Below are 18,847 nucleotides of genomic sequence, written 5' to 3'. Positions count from 1 at the left end.
AGCATGTCTCTGCTTTTTTCTGGTCTTGTACTGTCTAAGATGTGTTCCTGTCTTGTAGCCTGTAAGATCTCTATGTTCACATTTTTCTTCCGTGCCTTTTTCAACAGCACTATCAGAACTTCCAATTGCTGGGCGCCTGGTGTTTGTTAAACAGCCTTTTCCTCATATTGAACCTCAGTCCTACTGCCTTGGCTGATAAGGGGAAAGAGAAAGATCCACTGGCTGCACTCCGAGTCAGAGACATCCTTTCTCGTACGAAAGAGGGCGTGGGCTCTCCTAAATTGGGGCCCGGAAAAGGGTATGTGTCTACTCGATTGTCCCTCTTATTCTGTTACCTTAAATTTCCCCGCCATTTTATATTGATGGACGTAGTTCAACTCTTCTCACCTCTACATTAACAGGAAGACTTGCCTCTATACCCAGTTGAATTGAAAAACTAAGATGACGATAGAGCCTACGGTCTCTACATCGTAGCTGTGTGATTTTTGGCGAATCACTTATTCTCTCCAGTCTTATTTTTTTAACTGTAAGGGAGAAAATATCTGTGTAATATATATTTTAGGATTTTTATGAGATTCAAATCAAAAAATCTTTCTGTTTTATACAGTGACATCTGACTTGGAGGTTTACCTGTAGAGTGAGGATTCTCTTGGGTCCTCCTGGCTTGTTTCCTGAAATATTTTTTTCTATTTTGATGAAATGTGGCCATTAAGCCTTGCTTACTATGAGGGAAGTTAAAGATACGACTTACGTGCTTTTGTTTACTCAGTCCCTACCATGTACTAGGCTCTTTTCAGGCATTGAGGGTATGGCACTAATCAAAGCAAAGTCCTTGCCTTTATGGAGTTTATTGTCTAACTGAACAATAGTGGACAAATATACGAGTAAGTTCATACATAATAGATTATTATATATGAGTGTTGTGAAGGTAAATAAGCCAGAGCAAGAGGCCTGAGTGTTAAGGGCTATTATTTTAATTACAATGGTCAGGAAAGGGCTCTGAAGATAAGATGTAGAGAAAGAAGTAACAGAGTGAGCCCTACAGATATTTGTGGTAGAATTTTACAGGTTTCGAGATGGAAGTATGACGGGCATTTTTAAAGATCAGCAAGGTCAGTATGGCTAGAATGGAAAAATTGAGGAGGGAGAGTGATAGAGAATTATGTCAGAGAGGTAGCCAGGGGCTGAATCACCTAGGGCCAGGTGTAATCTGTAGATGTTAGAGGTTTTTCAACAGGGAGTAATAGGATCTGATTTATTAGTGATTTGAGAAGCCAGCTCTTGTATGGAGAATAGACTGCAGGGTCATTAGACAAGAAGAAGGCAGAATAGTTAGGAAGCTAACGCATTCATTACTCCTAATGAGAGAGGACGGGGACTTGGAATAGGGCGGTGGTGGCAAAGGCTGAGAGAAGAGGTCAAGTGGGATATGTTTCGAAGGTAAAAGCTGACAGGCTTGGATGTTGAGTGTGAAAAATATGACATAAGAATTTTTTGGCATGAGCAGAATTGGGTTGTGTAATTTACTGAGCCAGGGAACAGCAGCTTGGAGTAGACTGGGTGGCAGGAAGGGGAAGAGATGACTGTCAGACCCTATGTGAGATGTCGTGTGGGCAGTTGTGTATATGAGTCTGGAGTTCAAGGAGGAAGTCATTATTAAACACATTATTCACTGAGTACCTTCTCTGTCCCAGGCTGTGTTGGTCTGGAATGGTGAACAAAAAAACAGGTATATTCCCAAGAGACTTGAAGTTCATATTCATGCAAATATATATCAGATTGTATTTAGAGAGTATTGCGATAGAGGCATTTGACCTGGTAAGAAAAATCAAGGCAGGCTTCCCCTAGGAAGTGTTAATTGAGCAGAACTCTAAAATAAGCATTGAGATTTGTTGGCAGTACAGTCACGTGACACATAACGTTTCAGTTGACAATGGACCACATATATACTGGTGATATACCAGATAGATGTGTAATAGTCTGTATAATCTACGTTTGTGTAAGTATACTCTGTGATGTTGGCATAACAACAAAATCATCTAATGGTGCATTTCTCAAAATGTATCCCCGTTGTTAAGTGGTGCATGGCTGTAGATACTAGGCAAAGTAGGGAGGTGAGTACGTTCCAGAGAAAACAGTAATTTGTGATTCTATGAGTCTATACTCTTGGTGTCGTAAAAGCAAATGAGTGAATGCCAAAAGGTATGTATAACTTTAGAAGTAGCAGTTATGTTTTAAAAATGGCCATTTTTAAAAAAAATTTTGATTACAGATGACATGCAATATTATATTAGTTTCAGGTGTACGACATTGTGATTAGACATTTATACGAAACTTATGAAGTGATCTCCCTGATAAGTCTAGTACCCATCTGACACTGTACATAGTTATTACAATATTGACTATATCCCCTATGCTGTGCTTTACATCCTGTGACTATTTTTATAACTGGCAGTTTGTACCTCTTAATCCCTTCTTTTTCACCCATTCTCCTAACCCCTGCCCCACCCTCAATCTGGCAGCCATTGTTCAAAATGTTCTCTGTATCTTTGAGTTTGTTTCTGTTTCGTTTATTCATGGCTGTTGTTTGTTGAGATTTAGAAAGAGTACATGAACATTGTGTAAGTTATAAACTGTAAGAAAGGGAAAAAAATGATCTTAAATTCGACCACCCAAATTGGTAAACATTCTACCAGATATTTTTCTGTGCACATATGTAAAATATGTTTACAAAAATAGGATCACTGTTATAAAATATTGTAGGCATATTTTCAGTGACATTACAAGTTTTAATGTCTGATAGTATTTCACTATATGTATAATATATATGTATATATTATATCTATATACCATCCTATATATAAATATATACATGTATATATTATATATATATATGTACACACACACACACACACACACCATCGTTAACTAATTACTTTATTGACTGCTTAATTAGGTTGTTCCACATTTCTTGTTTTGATAAACCATGCTTTAATAAATCTTCTAAAACAAACTTTGTGAACTAGTTTCATTATCCCCTTGGGGGTAAACCTTTGGAAGTATTGTTAAGACAGAAGGGCACACTTACTTAAAAATTCAAAATGTTTTGCTAAGCTGCTCTAACTTGCATTCCCACTGGCTGTGTGTGCATAGGCCCATTTCCACAGTTCCTCTTAGACAGTGGATATCATTCATCTTCATATTTGATAATCTTAGAGGTGAAAGATATTACATTGCTTTTATTCATATATCTTTGGTTATTAGTGTGGTTGTCCTTGTCATACATTTATTGGTCATTTGTGTTTCTTTTGTAAACTGCCTATGTCCTTTGCCTAGGTTTTCTCTTTGGCATTTGTCCTTATTTCTTACTGATTTACCTGAGCTCATTGTATATGAGATAGCTAACCCATTATCATACAGTCATATGGACAGAAAGAAAAAGTTTTACTAAGATTTAATGTAAAACTTTGTTTTTGTTCTTTTTGGTTCATGCCCAAATTTTTTTATAGAAGTTGGCAGTTGTTAATCTTTTTCCCTCGAAAGAATGACTTTAAAAAAGTTCAACCACCATTTAAATGTCAGTATCTTTACATGACCTAACTGCTTTGAATTGATAGTTTAAATTCCAAAATTCCATCGATTTGGAAGTTTCTTCTAGTCCCAGAGTTCTTAATCCGAAGCCCATGCATCCTTCGGCAGTTAGTGGACCTGAGTTCAGGGAGGTCGTGCACTTCTGAAGTTACATGCAGAGTTTTGGGTATTTGTGTACTTTTTTATTTCCCCTAGGAAAAGGTCCATGGATTCTGAAAGATCCATTGTTTTTGATTATCTTAAGGTTTGTGTTTTCTTTGCGTAGGCATCAGGGATTTGGGGTGCTCTCAGTGATATTGGCAAACCATGCTGTCAAGCTGTTAACATCTCTTTTTCAAGACCTGCAAGTGGAAGCTCTGCACAAGGTGAGGGGATTATACTCCGGGAATCAGCATGTTGATGGCTTGCTCCACTTCTGGGTAAGCTAGTTTGAGCCAGCAGATCAGATTGTTATTTCCTGATGACTCATAACATTAAGTCTCTTTTGCTGTTTACCTTCAGAGTTGGGAGACAGATGGTCCCCCTGCCGTCCTGAGCATTATGGCCCAGAGCACCTCCATACAGAGGATTCAGCGGCTGATTGACTCTGTCCCACTGACGAATCTGCTGTTGACGTTACTCTCAACTTCCTACAGAAAGGTGGGTGGGGTCGCGCCACTGGTAATTTGGAAGATCTTACATAGTATAACCTCAAAATGAATAAGACTGACTGTACGCTCTGACCCTCTATAAACACCAAATTTGTGCTAATGGTTTTGAAGATGAGAGGATGATTCCATACATTTGAATTAATTATTATCAGTGTTGTGACACTTGGCTACTCGATGATTTGCGACAATTGGCATGCTGAAGCAAAAACATAGAGGACACTTAAAACACTCATTTGTTGATTGTTTTCCATATCCCTGGTTTTGGAGCACTTTTGTAGGGAGCTCTGAAAGAGAACTACTTCTTGGATTTGAAGAAAGGAATAAGACATGGAGAAAACTTTTCAAGTAGTGAATGAGATGAAGTAGGGTAGGATGGTTCCATTTTTGTGATCATCAGCTGTGATCATTGCTGTTTTCCTAGGCATGTGTCCTGCAGCGTCAGAGGAAGGGCTCCATGAGCAGTGATGCCAGCGCCTCTACTGACTCCAACACCTACTACGAGGATGATTTCAGCAGCACAGAGGAGGACAGCAGCCAAGGTAGAGGCCTCTCTTCTCTCTCCCAGGAGATAGGCTACAGGGTACAAAAGGAACTTTCCCCAGTAGGTTCCTCTACTTTCCTATTAACCATTTTCTTTCACCCGCCTAGCCTGGATCTTATTATTATGTGCACTCAAAGGTGGCATGTTATTAAGAGTAAGTTGAGCCATTGAAAACAAAATGATAGAACCTACTATTAGCAAAGCCCAGATCACTTTTTATTCCTTTTCCCCCAAAATCAAAATATATCACAATTCATATTTTCTTTTGTATTGACCCATTTTGTGAACTCTGCTCTGAGCTTTCCCAGTGAAACTCAAAAAGTGTGTGAGGTGTTTAGCTGTCATAGGTGTGGGGCTTAGGGAACCTTAGGGAGAGAAACTCCAGACTCCGTTGTAGTGAGCAACAGGGCAAAACTAACATTCCCTCCTGCTTTCGTTTGGGGAGACTGTGAATAAGATAAATACCAGATTTTTTAAGTTCGGTTTTGTGGGAGCAATGTGTGGTGTTGTAATGGTATGATTCTTATCTTGAGATTTATGATTGATAGACAAGTAAAAATTTGCTCTTAAAAATGTTTGGTTTGTTGCCAGTAAAATAAAGTTAAATTATTTCTCTTCCTTTGTTTGGCACCTTTAAAAAAAATGTTTTATTGAGGTATCATTTACATACAGTAAAATGCTCCCATTTTATGTGTACATTTAGATGAGTTTAAAAAACATTAAAAAAAATTTTCAGTTATGGTCGACATATGATATTATGTTAATTTCAGGTGTACAGCAGATGAGTTTTGACAAATTTATGTAAATGTGTAACTGCCACCAGAATCAAGATACTCTTGCGTTGACAGATATACCAACCAACATTTAAAAAAAAATGTGTTATTTTTGTTACTTTTTCTCTGTTCAGATGATGACAGCGAGCCAATTTTGGGGCAGTGGTTTGAGGAGACCATCTCCCCCAGTAAAGAGAAAGTGGCACCTCCGCCTCCACCCCCGCCACCTCCACTGGAGAGCTCTCCTAGGGTTAAAAGCCCCAGTAAGCAGGCTTCTGGTGAGAAGGGCAACATTTTGGCTAGCCGCAAAGATCCAGAGTTGGTAAGATTGGATTTCTTGAGGTTTAGGGGAAGGAGAAATGGGGAGAATGGGTGTGAAAAGCAAATCATTTGAACTAAAACATTTTGTAGGCTGGATAACTGTAATGTTTAAAGATAATTTTATTTAGGACTCAAGTGTATCAATTATGTTTGATTACATAACATACATTTCTGGTACTGTTTCTCTAATTGAGGGTTAGTAACAACTTTGGGTTAGGCAGAAGTGAGTTTGAATCCTACTTCTACTGCTGACCGGCTTTGTGACTTAGGGCAAAAATCTGAACTTCTGCCTGCCTCTTTTATTGTGTGAGATTGATTATACCTATCTCTAAGGATACTGTGAAAAATTAAAGCCCTTAGCATAGGTCTGGTACATCATAAAGGCTTGCTAATGATTTGTTTAACCAGTATTGATGATATACTGAGTGTCAGCCCCTGTTCTGAAGCCGTATCAGCAAACAAATCAGATACAATCCTTGCTTTCCTACAGCTTAGTCTAGTCAAGGATCTGGACATAAAACATTTACACAACAATTCAATTTAATTTTAACAGAGAGGTGAAGATCTGGGAAATCTATACATGTATAATGATAATATAGTTTTTAGAAATCAATATATCAATAATGTCCTTGAGCTGGGAAAATACAGGAGGAAGAAATGAGTCAGTCTTTTTGGAAATCTTGTCTTCATACAATATTTTATGAAGTCTCTTGTACTAAAACTGGTATACCATTTGGTGTAACTGGTAGAATTACGTGGGAAGACTGTCATAGTTAAGCTTAGTCCCACTGTAGGTGATTTAAAATCTGATTTTTAAATTCGTTTGTTTATTGTATGAGGTCTATGCACATAGTTTATTTCCTATTTGTATTTAGGATTTGTAGGGGCTCTGGGCTTATGAACATGATATGAGCTGTTTTTGTTCTTTTTAGTTCTTAGGTCTGGCTTCCAACATTTTGAACTTTATCACCTCTTCCATGCTGAACTCCCGGAACAATTTTATCCGAAACTATCTGAGTGTATCTCTTTCAGAACACCACATGGCCACACTGGCCAGCATCATTAAGGAGGTGGACAAAGATGGACTCAAGGGTCAGTAGACAGGAGATGTGCTTGGGGGACTTTTTTTTCTAGTGGAGTTTGGCTGTCGGTAGGGTGGTGTGATGTATCAGGTAGCAGCTTCAATAATTGGTTTTCCCATTTGTCTTCAAGGTTCATCAGACGAAGAGTTTGCTGCTGCTCTCTATCACTTTAACCACTCTCTAGTGACTTCTGACCTTCAGTCACCTAACCTGCAGGTTTGTGTGCATTATGACCGCTTAGGCCAGGAGTGGGCTCCATCAGCTCGCAGTAGGCTGCAATTGTTCTGTTGCTAAGGAACACAGTTTGTCATGGAATCCTCACACTGGAAAGAGTGCCAAGAGATTTTCCTAGTGTGTTCCTCTCTCTTAATTAGGATCATCTCAGGGAAAAGAAAATGTGTCTTTTATCCCCAGGTCACTTAGTAAACTTAAAAAAAAAAGAGAAACTGCAAAAACAACTCCTAATGACTGACTAGTAGAAAAACAGACAAAATAGATATGAAAATATATAAATGGTCAACAAACATAGGAAATGAACACCAGGATAAATAATTTAAGAAATACAAATTAAAATGTGTGTTTTAAAGGAATCCGGGGGCTAGATGCTCTTATGGACACTACTGCTTGCAAACCCACTACCAAAATGAAGTCTAGGATCTTGATTGTGGACTTCTAAATCTTACGGTTTTCTCTCCTCATTGAAGTAGCTGCTGTCCTGAATCTTAAATCTGAAACTCTTCATTTCATCGGTTTTTACACACACACACACACACACACACACACACACACACACACATATTTTGCATTTATAGTCCTTAAATTTTAAGATTATTTGATTGACTTTAGTTTTTATAGCACGTGACACCATGCTCTCTGTAATCTTTTCAGGCTTTCTTTTTTCCCTTAATACTATTTAGTACTTTATTGCCAAGAGTCAGCTATATTGTTGGATGTTTCTATAGTTCTTGTCTGGACTGCTCTATGATATCCTGCTGTGTTTGTGACTTTACCAGTTTATTCATTTCCCCTCTGCTCCCACTGATGGACATTTTGGCTGTGTCAGGTTTTATTGCTATGATCGTTGTTGTACAAGTCCCCTGTTATGCAAGTGATTCTCTTGGGGAATATACGTAGGAGTAGAGTTGACAGGTTATAGAGCGCGTGACCTTAAGCAGATAATGCCAAACTGCTCTCTGAAGGATGCACACTGTTCTGCTCCCACCAGCAACACGTCAGAGATGTGTGGATTGACAGGCTCTCCCAACATTTGCCAGTGTCACGTTTTCCTAATAATGTTCCTAATGTGGTCAAAGTTAGTGGTTCTCAATCTTTAGTGTTTAAAGATTTTTGGGAAATTTGTTAAAAATGCAGATTCCTAGTTACAATGGTAGTCTCCTCCCCTCAGTAGGATTTGACTCACTCAGTAGATTTCCAATTATTTGCCCTAAGACTGCTTTGAAAAATTTTTTGTTACTCTTAAGATTTTAGTGAATCCTCAGAATCATGGCACAGTTCAAGGGCTTGTGTTTGCCCTCAAAGGGACAAAATCCAGGAAACTCTTTCAAGAGGTTAAATTTCTTATAATTCCAACATATTTGAGATGTTCTTAAAATTTTTCTTTTGTTGTTTAAGAAGGTAATTATAAAACCTAGTTATGCTGTTACACGAAAAATTTTTGGCAGGAAATGAAACATAAATTGAGTAGAAAAGTTGTTGACCTAAGATGAAGAGAAGGAAATGCTTCAGTTAGTATATCACCTGCAGCGCCTTCTCAGACTGTATAGGGTCAGAGTGTGCCGAAGTTACCAGCTTCTTGTCCAGATCAAAGTTTACTAGGGAAATTTCAGAGTTCATAGACTTGGCCTTTTCTTTCTTAAACTTGTCCAAATAATGAGGAAGAAATATTTTTCTTTAGAGAATGATTCTTAAGGCTCTTATAATAATGTTGTTCTCTTAACATTTGAAAAATAATTGTAGACCTTGTGTGGACATGCAAGCTGGTTGCCCACAGCTACTGACTTCATGCAGGGGAAATCCTTGAACCTCCCTTTCATTCTGTCTCCAAATATGGGACTTTAAATTCTCCCAGGTTTTATAGCTACAATGGAAGAAAGCGAGGGATAGTCAGTGTAATCTAACTGCTACTATTGAAGTCTCCTACCTTAGATAGTTTTTCTTTGGAGTAATGTACAAAGTCGTTATACCCAAGGTGCCTGACTTATGTTGCATGACACATACAGTGTCCTCTTAGGGAGGTCAATAAAATGTGGTAAACAAATATAAGTTATGTCTTAAAAATCGTCTTCAGCTGACAGGGAAATGAAGAACCGTGGTTCTGAGTTAACAAGATTGGCAGGTCTATTCCTACTTAAGAAGTTGAAATCTACTGATTGATGACTTTTGAACACCTTGGGAAGAAGATATTTTGCTGAAATGCTGTGGGAAAGATGTGCTCAGTTGGCATGGCCCCTCTGTTCTTTCTTTCAAATGTATCTGATGAAGCAGACTAGGATGATTTGTGTCTCCTGAAGCCAACTCAAGCAGGCTTTGTCTGGTTTTCTGTTGATATTCTGCTCCATTGGCCATTGGTGATTATCTTAATCTGTAGCCCTGCTTTTCAGAGAGAAGGTTGGGGTTAAGGTTGAAAGTTCCAACTTTCTAATCACAGTTGGTTTTTCTGGCAACCAGCTCCCATCCTGAAGCTATATAGGGCCCACAAGAGTCACTTCGTTAGCGTAAACTCAGGTATTACCAAAAGGGGCTTATTGTGATAAACAAGACATTTCTCTCACTAAGGAAATTGTAAGAGTTTTAGGAGCTGTGTGCCAGGAATGGGACTAAGGCCAAATATGTATTTATTATTATATCATAATATCATAGGGGATTAGTATTTAACGGGTACAGAGTTTCAGTTGGGGAAGATAAAAAACTGGAGACAGATGGTATGTACATGGTTGCACAGTGTACGTACATGTACTTAGTGCCATAGAACTGTACACTTAAAGATGATTAAAGTGATAAATTTATGTTACGCTGTTTTATTATAGAAAAAAGTGCCTGGCACTTTTGGTGCTAGTTTAGTACCAGTACCTAGTAAATGTTAGTTGCTATCTTTCTTACTTTGTTACTATTATATTTAATATTACTTACAAAGTTATAAGTTAATAGCAGTATTACTAGAGTGATCTAGGTTCATTCATTCAATAAGTATTTATTGAACATTTACTATGTGCCAGGTACTGTCGTAGGCACTGTGGAAATAAAGGTGACTTTATTTAGTTAGTGTGGGACCATAAGAAAAAGGGAGAGATGATGTGGATAAAGGACCTGTTGTAGACATCATGGGAAATTATTTGAATGGGGGAAAGACATGGAGTATAAGGTGTTCCTGGATTTAAATCCCAAATGGAGACCTACCAATGCTGTTGTCTTTAAAAGAACTAGGGATGTCAGGAAGGGGGTTTGGTTTAGGGGTAGAGAGAGTGATATTGAGTGCTCAGGTGGTTCACTCCAGGTTTAGCTCAGCTCAGAAATTGTATTTATTCATGGATCATTTATTTATTTCACATTTACTCAGAATGATCTTTTGGGTTTTTTAAGTATGTGAGCCATAATTTGCCATTTTCTCTGTTTTTAAAAACATACAAGTCAGTGTCAGCTTACCAGCATGACTTTTCTTTCTGTCATTTATCATAGGCCAGTCTTAAAGTCATAGTGTTGTTTAGGAAATTGTATAGCTGAGTGCGAGGCTCTCCTTTAATGAAGGAGTAAACCAAAAGCAATTAGCAGAGGTGATACCTATGTGATTACATTGCTTCCTTTGTTGGTTTGTTAAATTTTATAGTAGTTTCAATTAAATGAGAAAGCAATTTGTATATTTTCGTAAACAAGAATCAGATACAAGAATTGTATACAAGAATTGTACATTGTATATTTTCAGTGTTTAGATAGTCACCATTATTATTACTGAAAAAAGTCTTTTTAAATATAAAATTTTGAGGTGCCAGTGGGATGAAAACGTCTAGGAAATAGCTTGAAATGTCAGTCTGAAATTCAGGAATTAAAGAGTTAAAACTTGAGAATATAGTTTTGGGAATTATTCACTAAGAGGCAATTCTCGAAGTAATGAGTAACAATGAGATGGGTGGAGGGATAGCAAGAGAGGTGAAGGCTGAGGCTGAATCTCAGGAATGCTGGCATTACAGAGGGGTAGAGAAAGGGGCTTGCAAGATAGGAAGGAATGGTTCGGGCCAGGGTTTTGGCGCTGTGCTGCAGCTCGGGTATACTTCCTGGAAAGTCGGTTCCTCTTACAGCTAAGAAGAACTGGAGTGGTAGGGGAAAAATCAAGTTCCTGAAGAATGTTAGCTGACTTCTCGGGGCTCTGAGGTCTAAAAAACGGACAAAAAGACACACAAAACTGACACAAATAAAAACCTCACTTAAAGAATATTGTATAAAATTATGAAGAATATACATTAACCATAATCTTTCCACCAAATTTATTATTTTAATTTTTCCATGTCTTCTAGTTCCTCTCCATATAATTGCATAGTTTTACAGTTGTAATTAGAACATTCATCTCTTTGTTTCTGCTTTTTCAGATTTTTACTGTTTTATAAATACAAATATGTTATGTTTTCTATGTTTACTGTGGTCTTTATAGTTGCCACCATTATGTCTGCATGCCCCTTGATTTGAGCACTTAGATTTCTTTTTCTGATTTTTAAAAATCGTAATAGTGCTATAGATAATATTTTTTTGTAGCTGAGGCATATATATTTTTTAAATTGTTTCCTTGAATTGGGGATTGGGAAGTCATTCACAACTGTGTTGAACACAGCAAATAAAAATATAGGTTTTAGAGACTGGCTTTGTCACTTGGTAATCTTGTGGCTTTGGTCATGTTCTTAAACCACTCTAAACTCTATTTCCCTGATCAGTAAAATGGAGCACATACCCACCCAGCTCTGAACATTTAGTCCGAATGTATTTACAGTGCTTAGCCTATGGTAGCTGCCCAGTACATGTGAGCTAATCATGATATCTGTGACGTTTAATAATTATTTCCAAGGAATGAGGTCCTCTAGGATGTTTTATAAGAATATAATTTAATTTGGCAGACTTAGAAATTTATCCTGTATCCTGAGGTAACCATGATTTGTGTTTTCTGAAGCCAAATGAGAAAGCAGGCTTTTGTCTGGTTTTCCATTGGCATCCTGCTCAGTTTGTGTGTGTTTGAGAAGATAAGTTGCAGCTTAGATAACTGAGCTGAAAGTAAAGCTCATTTGAAAGACATGCTACAACTGGAGGCATAGATAGCCCTGATTAATTCTGGAAGCCTTGACATCTTATGGGGCAGAATTTCACTGCTAATACTGTTAATATAAGTTATTGGACCTATAAGAAGTTAGATATCCCCCTTTTGAGTGTTATTTGCAGTATATAACTGATTATGAAAGAAAAACTGTTAGCTTTTACAGTTTAGGTTTTCTTTTGAAAAGCGCTAACTTTTTGTGCCCTATCCATTTGGAATATTACCCTGATTCTGCTGTCTCAATGCATTTCGCCTTTTTCAGGACCCTATTTTAACACTAATTAATAGGAGTCATTACGGGATTAGGTTAGTAATTTTTTCCCATTTGTTGAATGAAATGATCTTTCTCCAGACCACTTCTAAATCTGAATTTTTGCGTCCTCTTTTGTTTAAATACTTCTTCCAGTATTAAAAAGTAACAGCATTAGTAACCTTTTGGCTTCATTTACTGTCATTACCCTAATGATCTCTTGTATGTCTTTCATGTCAGAACACACTGTTGCAGCAGCTGGGTGTTGCGCCTTTTCCTGACGGCCCTTGGCCCTTATACATTCACCCTCAAAGCCTCTCTGTACTTTCACGCCTCCTGCTCATCTGGCAACATAAAGCTGGGGCTCAAGGTGACCCCGATGTCCCTGAATGCCTTAAAGTTTGGGACAGGTAAGAAAACTCCAAGAGAAGCACTGTGGAAAAGGTTATTTACTTTTAAAATTTGTTTTGACTTCTTTGTAGTTAATCTGTGGCTTTGAGATGGTACTCAGTGATAGTGTTTAAAGTGGCAGGGGCGGAGGAGTATGTTTCTGATGGGGGGAGTTGGGGGAAGACATCTTTTTAAAAGACGGAAGTATATAAACTATGGCCTGGAAACAGAATCTTCTTTTAGCACATGGGGGCTTTGGTTGCAATTATAAGATAGAACCTGAATCCTGAATGTAACCAATTTTATCCTGACCTGATTTTTTGAAAGAGAAGCCAACTCTGTGTTTGGTTATTTTGCTATCAACATGAAACCATTTAGAGTGACTTGCAGTCTTTTTTGGACAACTTTTAAAGAATTTTTTTACTTGGGGGAAGCTCAGATTAATCATCTAAATCCTCTTTAGATGGACCTATTTTTGCCATTTTTGTTTACATGGTTAGGAGTCTTCAAAGCAGTTTGTTTTCCTAAAAGGCTTTGCTTTTCTCTTCCCCATTCTACGATCAAATAGCTCTAATGCTGGATTTGAGAAATCATAAACCCCCTTGAATGCCAAAGATCTACTATATTTTTCCTGGTAGAATCTTGCAAAAAGGCCAGGAGGTGGGAAGGGGGAAATGTGGTGAGGGAAACCCTTATTAAAACACAAATCTCTTTCATAATAGCCGAAGGCAGTGGAAACAGTTGGCTACATTCATTCCCTTTTTACATAAAAGCTCTTCCAACAAGTTCTCTGAATATCATAATTTCCTTTCTAATGCATTGAGTTATTTTTGATTTTTATGCAACAAGTTGACCTGCAATGTAAACTCAAAGCAAAAATTAAACTCTAGAATCAAAGTATAGGGAAAAGTAATTGAATTATTTTTAACCCAGGTTTGTTAATTAAAAAAGAAAACAGCGCCACCTTTTGGGGAGTTTGTAGTTCTTTCCATTGTCAGAAATGGCAAGAGCGGATGTTAACACTTCTCTGAGGATGTTGACAATGCCGAACAGTTCTGTGGATGAATCTGGCTTTTTTTGTAGCTGATGTTTAGTGTTTATCTTCCGTTTCCCTGTAGCTTTTTGTTTTCCTTAGTTTGCTGTTGTCTTGCCTGGGGTTAAGAAGTTTAACTCTTCCAGCTCTTGACATTGTAGCTCTTGGGGGATGGTCTGACTCTTCTCCACCAGACATATTATTTTTTCTCTGGTAGGTTTTTATCTACAATGAAGCAGAATGCCCTTCAGGGAGTGGTGCCCAGTGAGACCGAAGACTTGAATATAGAACACCTGCAGCTGCTGCTTCTGATTTTCCACAACTTCACTGAGAAAGGCCGGCGGGCCATACTGACCCTTTTTGTGCAGATCATCCAGGAGTTGAGTGCTAACATGGATGTCCAGATGCGCTCGGTGCCCCTCATCCTGGCTCGCCTCCTTTTGATCTTTGATTATCTGCTTCACCAGTACTCCAAAGCTCCTGTGTATCTGTTTGAGCAGGTATGGGTGGACATATTCTTTTTGCTTTACTAGCTGTTACTGAGAACGTTATTTTTCTTGAGTTGCCATGATCCAAACCAAAATGATCTGCTCACTTCAGGGTAGTTTGTTGTGGTAGGTTTATGAGTAGCCTTAGGTAGACCACTGGGACTTGTGTATGTGCGCTCACACTTTATGTTTTGCCAGAAGAGGTTAATGTAGATTATTTGATTTGACTTGTTTGTTAAAAGTGGATTATAGACTCTGCTCACAGGTGTCCTTCTTTGACTTAACCCTGCTTTGCGTCTAGCACAGTGCCTTGAGCATTGGCCCTCAATAGTATCTATTAGCGGTTGAATGATGGTCAAGCAATAAATTTTATGGATTAAGAAATTCCTTTGTAGGGATCCAAAATGAGGATGGGAAGGCCAATTAAGGATTATTATTAGCATTTCTTAAAGTGTTTCATTGAACATTATTCCCTTTATATTCTAGCAAAAACATGCCTCCCAAAAGAAGTCCAGGAAAATCTAAAATTTTACTTTAGTGTGTGTTTCTTAATCTCTTGTCATTCTTGGCGTGAGAAACAGCATGGTGACTGTGTATCTTTCTTACTTTGAGTATTTGTTTTTTAAAAGGTGCAGCATAATCTTCTAAGTCCTCCTTTTGGCTGGGCAAGTAGCTCTCAGGACAGCAACAGCCGCCGGACGACCACCCCTCTCTATCATGGGTTCAAAGAAGTAGAAGAAAACTGGTCCAAGCATTTTTCATCAGGTCAGAAAGAAAGCTGTCAGTAAGAAACTGATGTACTGGTTGTCATTGGCAGGATTGAATTTGGAGCTTGGAGTCTCTGTAAGGATCTTTGGTCATTGGTTGAGTCTTCTCCCTATGGGTGGCAAATGCCTACGGATTCAAACATTTTCAAAAATAGATGATCACATATCCCACATTTATTTAAAAACAGGAAAACATCAAGACACAAGCATTAGGAATCCTTTTGTTTGGCCATAGATGTGGTGGTATATCTATTCCTGCTACTCCGAGTGATTCAATTTAATTTCTTTTAGAGATGTGGTTCTAACTTAGAGGCTGAATTTTCTTTTGGGTCAATATTCAGAAAGTCACGGGAGCCACAACATTCTTTCTAGGGTTTCTGGTTGTGTATTCTTTTGATGAGGTGCCTCTTGTGTTCATCTTTAGTATGTTTTTGGTTTCATCTTGAGGATTGTTAGATATTAAGTGTATTTTATGGAAACTTTTATCAAGTGTTCATATGGATTTATTCTCATTGGGATCTCTTATTAGTCCCTTTGATATTGGAGAAACAGCGTTTAAGTTTAAGGCAGTCAGTTTAATGATATAATTTTGTTGATTAACTTGATTGTAGAGCATGTTAGTTAACTTCTAAAGCAGTGATTCACAACTGGGGATGATCGTGCTCTCCATCCCCACAGGGGACATCGGGTAATGTTTGAGACATATTTGTCACAGCTGGGAGGGTGCGCCTGGCGTTCAGTGGGTAGACGGTGCTAAACACTCTATAGTGCATGGGATAGCCTCCCAGAGCAGCGTTATCTGACCCAACGTATCAGTAATGCAAAGGCTGGGAAACCCTGTTCCAAAGTGTTTTCTTAGTTTTTACATTTTATGGTTGTTTAATAGTTGAGAATAAAACCGTTCTTTTAATAAGCACATTGTTTTTCAGATGCTGTCCCACAACCCAGGTTCTATTGTGTCCTGTCCCCAGAAGCCTCAGAGGATGATTTGAACCGACTCGATTCTGTGGTACCAGGCATTTAAAAATCTCATTTTATGTGTGGGACAGATGGTTTCCACCAAAATCAGTCTGTCATGAGGAAAGGGAATGATTTTTTGGTCTATGTTAAGGTTTGAGCTTATTCTAAAAGGAAAATGTTGTTTTGAGGTTTATTTGCCAGGTTCCATCCACTTTTGCCATCAGGTTTGACGGTCAATACATCTGACATGTTATTCCTGAACACTACCTCTTCTAGCATTTTCACATCCAAATGTTTTAATGGACAGACATAGTTGCCTGTACATCTATACTCAGAATGGCCCATAAACTGAATGCAGTCCATGAGTGGGAATCTTGCTGCAATGAGAATTAGTAAGAATTTGAATGAACTAATTTGTCAATCATGAGGTTAAGTGATAGTGTATTGGGTAGTAGGAAAAAATAGTTCAAGAAATGAGAAATGATTGTTTTTCTTTCTTGTATTAGGCATGTGATGTTCTTTTCTCTAAGCTTGTCAAGTACGATGAGCTTTACAGTGCACTGACATCCCTGCTTGCAGCTGGATCCCAGCTTGATACAGTCAGGAGAAAGGAGAACAAGAATGTAACAGCTCTGGTAAGACCGTGGAAGCCTGGGCTAATTATGAAGTTTGGGATGTGTTCAATAATTGGGGAGCAGTTTTCCCAGAAATTTCTTTCTGGGGCCTAATGAGTATATTGAATATCTGTTTGCAAACCTGACGATACTGCAGTATTAAGGTGGTTAGGGTTTACCTTAGAGATAATTTAATCACTTTTGCTTTTTTTTTTTTTGGTTGTTGTTGGCATTAAGAGAAATGTGACTATGCTAGTTCATTGGCCGCCTAAATACCATCTCTCCTTTGAATGTTGCTTGGTGGGTGATGCTGAAAGCCTTAGGCTTGAGCTTTTTCTGTGGTCCCACGAATGTGTTTCTGTATCTATAGAAGCCATTTAGGCCACAGAAAGGGCTATCTAATTGTGGGCCTGCCAAGGAGAATGTGTTGCTTTTATTTAAATTACTTGGTAAATTATCTGGGAAGCCAAAGTTGTCTCAGAACAGTGTTTTTGGCCTGTGAAAGGAGCGGAAGATGGAGCATATTATTTACGTATGTGTTCTACCATTTCCTGCTTTGTTATTAAGTATGTTCTCTAGAAAGACCTGAGAGCATACTTGAGAACCAAATCTCAGTTGAAAATTGGGACTTCATACATTTCTGCTTGAAGAATTACGTTTGGAACAGTTCTTACTGTTAGGGAGATCTTGAGGCAATACCAAATGCTGCCGCCTCTGTGATAGCTCTTTTTGCTTCTTCCAGGAGGCCTGTGCCCTTCAATATTACTTCTTGATACTGTGGAGGATCCTAGGAATTTTGCCACCGTCAAAGACGTACGTGAACCAGCTGGCAATGAACTCGCCAGAGATGAGCGAATGTGACATCTTACACACTCTGCGGTGGTCTTCTCGCCTCCGGATCAGCTCCTACGTCAACTGGATAAAGGTACCACAGTGTAATACAGAGCTTTCTGCTAAGCGGTGTTAAATCCAGTGCCTCTGTGCTTCTGGGAACTTTTAAATATGAGGATGAATGAAAGCTTTAGACGCTGTCCATATTGATCTCCTGAACATGTTTTTCTTGCTCTCCAAATAGGATCACCTTATCAAACAGGGAATGAAGGCTGAACATGCCAGTTCTCTCCTAGAGTTGGCATCTACTAAGTGCAGCTCAGTGAAATATGATGTTGAAATTGTAGAGGAATACTTTGCTCGACAGGTGTGTTCGTTTTGGGTCCATGATGACAGAATTTGGCTTTTGCCATAGCCTGTTGCCACAGCTAATTAATATCTTGGGTATTTTTAAAGATCTCGTCATTCTGTAGCATCGACTGTACCACCATCTTGCAGCTCCATGAAATTCCTAGTCTGCAGTCCATATACACCCTTGATGCTGCTATCTCGAAGGTCCAGGTCTCTCTGGATGAGCATTTTTCTAAGATGGCTGCTGAGACTGATCCTCATAAGTCGTCTGAAATCACCAAGAACCTGCTTCCAGCCACACTGCAGCTCATTGACACCTATGCCTCATTCACTAGGTACGATGGGCTGCCTGCCCAGAGATGGTGGATGAGGGGAGCTTTAGATCCTTGGGTGGTTTCTTTCTTTAGGAGCCTGAAAATTCCTCAAACTGAACTTTGTATCTGAGTACTATTCACTTGGCAGATCCCTAAGGGCTTCAGAATTTTATACTTTTTTGTTTATATTAGCTTAAGTTTATTTTTCTTTTTCCCCCCCCTTGGTATAATGTTTTATTTTCTAATACGAAGGGGTGTCTGATGAGGGAGTTTTCAAATAGTTCAGGAAAAGTCAAGAGGAAGTTTAATTTTTATAAATTTTCAAATATTTTCTAGCATGTTACTTGTAAGATAAAAAAACGATAATTTTTCCAAACACTGGGGTTTGTTATGCACTTAGATGAAGCTCTTTAAATGCTATTTAATGTCATGATATGTATGTAGTTAGAGAAGAATTCTTAATGTGTTAAAGTATTTTGAAATCCAGCCCTTTCTATAATAAACAGCAAATGGCATGCCATGCAGATTTGGCTGTTCTTAATTGATATTTAAATAGTTTAGTTTTTTTTCAGTGTAT

At 38.3% G+C, this 18,847-nt stretch overlaps 1 protein-coding gene across 14 annotated transcripts in view; it reads left to right on the top strand.

Annotated features, from left to right (window-relative positions):
• Nucleotides 1–18,847, top strand: part of UBR4 (ubiquitin protein ligase E3 component n-recognin 4) — a 119,993-nt gene that overhangs the window by 13,048 nt on the left and 88,098 nt on the right. For all 14 annotated transcript variants that reach the window (XM_036229295.1, XM_036229298.1, XM_036229329.1 and 11 more), the window contains exons 11-25: nucleotides 108–298; nucleotides 3,857–3,956; nucleotides 4,093–4,230; nucleotides 4,663–4,780; nucleotides 5,690–5,877; nucleotides 6,809–6,968; nucleotides 7,089–7,174; nucleotides 12,763–12,932; nucleotides 14,163–14,445; nucleotides 15,063–15,198; nucleotides 16,130–16,209; nucleotides 16,667–16,795; nucleotides 17,517–17,699; nucleotides 17,850–17,972; nucleotides 18,062–18,291. In XM_036229295.1, the coding sequence (XP_036085188.1) occupies nucleotides 108–298; nucleotides 3,857–3,956; nucleotides 4,093–4,230; nucleotides 4,663–4,780; nucleotides 5,690–5,877; nucleotides 6,809–6,968; nucleotides 7,089–7,174; nucleotides 12,763–12,932; nucleotides 14,163–14,445; nucleotides 15,063–15,198; nucleotides 16,130–16,209; nucleotides 16,667–16,795; nucleotides 17,517–17,699; nucleotides 17,850–17,972; nucleotides 18,062–18,291 (2,315 nt within the window). The remainder of the gene's footprint in view (nucleotides 1–107; nucleotides 299–3,856; nucleotides 3,957–4,092; nucleotides 4,231–4,662; nucleotides 4,781–5,689; nucleotides 5,878–6,808; nucleotides 6,969–7,088; nucleotides 7,175–12,762; nucleotides 12,933–14,162; nucleotides 14,446–15,062; nucleotides 15,199–16,129; nucleotides 16,210–16,666; nucleotides 16,796–17,516; nucleotides 17,700–17,849; nucleotides 17,973–18,061; nucleotides 18,292–18,847) is intronic.

Source organism: Rousettus aegyptiacus, unplaced genomic scaffold, assembly GCF_014176215.1.
Source record: "Rousettus aegyptiacus isolate mRouAeg1 unplaced genomic scaffold, mRouAeg1.p scaffold_m13_p_1, whole genome shotgun sequence".
In the NCBI taxonomy this organism is placed as follows: Eukaryota; Metazoa; Chordata; class Mammalia; order Chiroptera; family Pteropodidae; genus Rousettus; species Rousettus aegyptiacus.
This window is presented reverse-complemented; position numbering and strand designations above follow the sequence as displayed.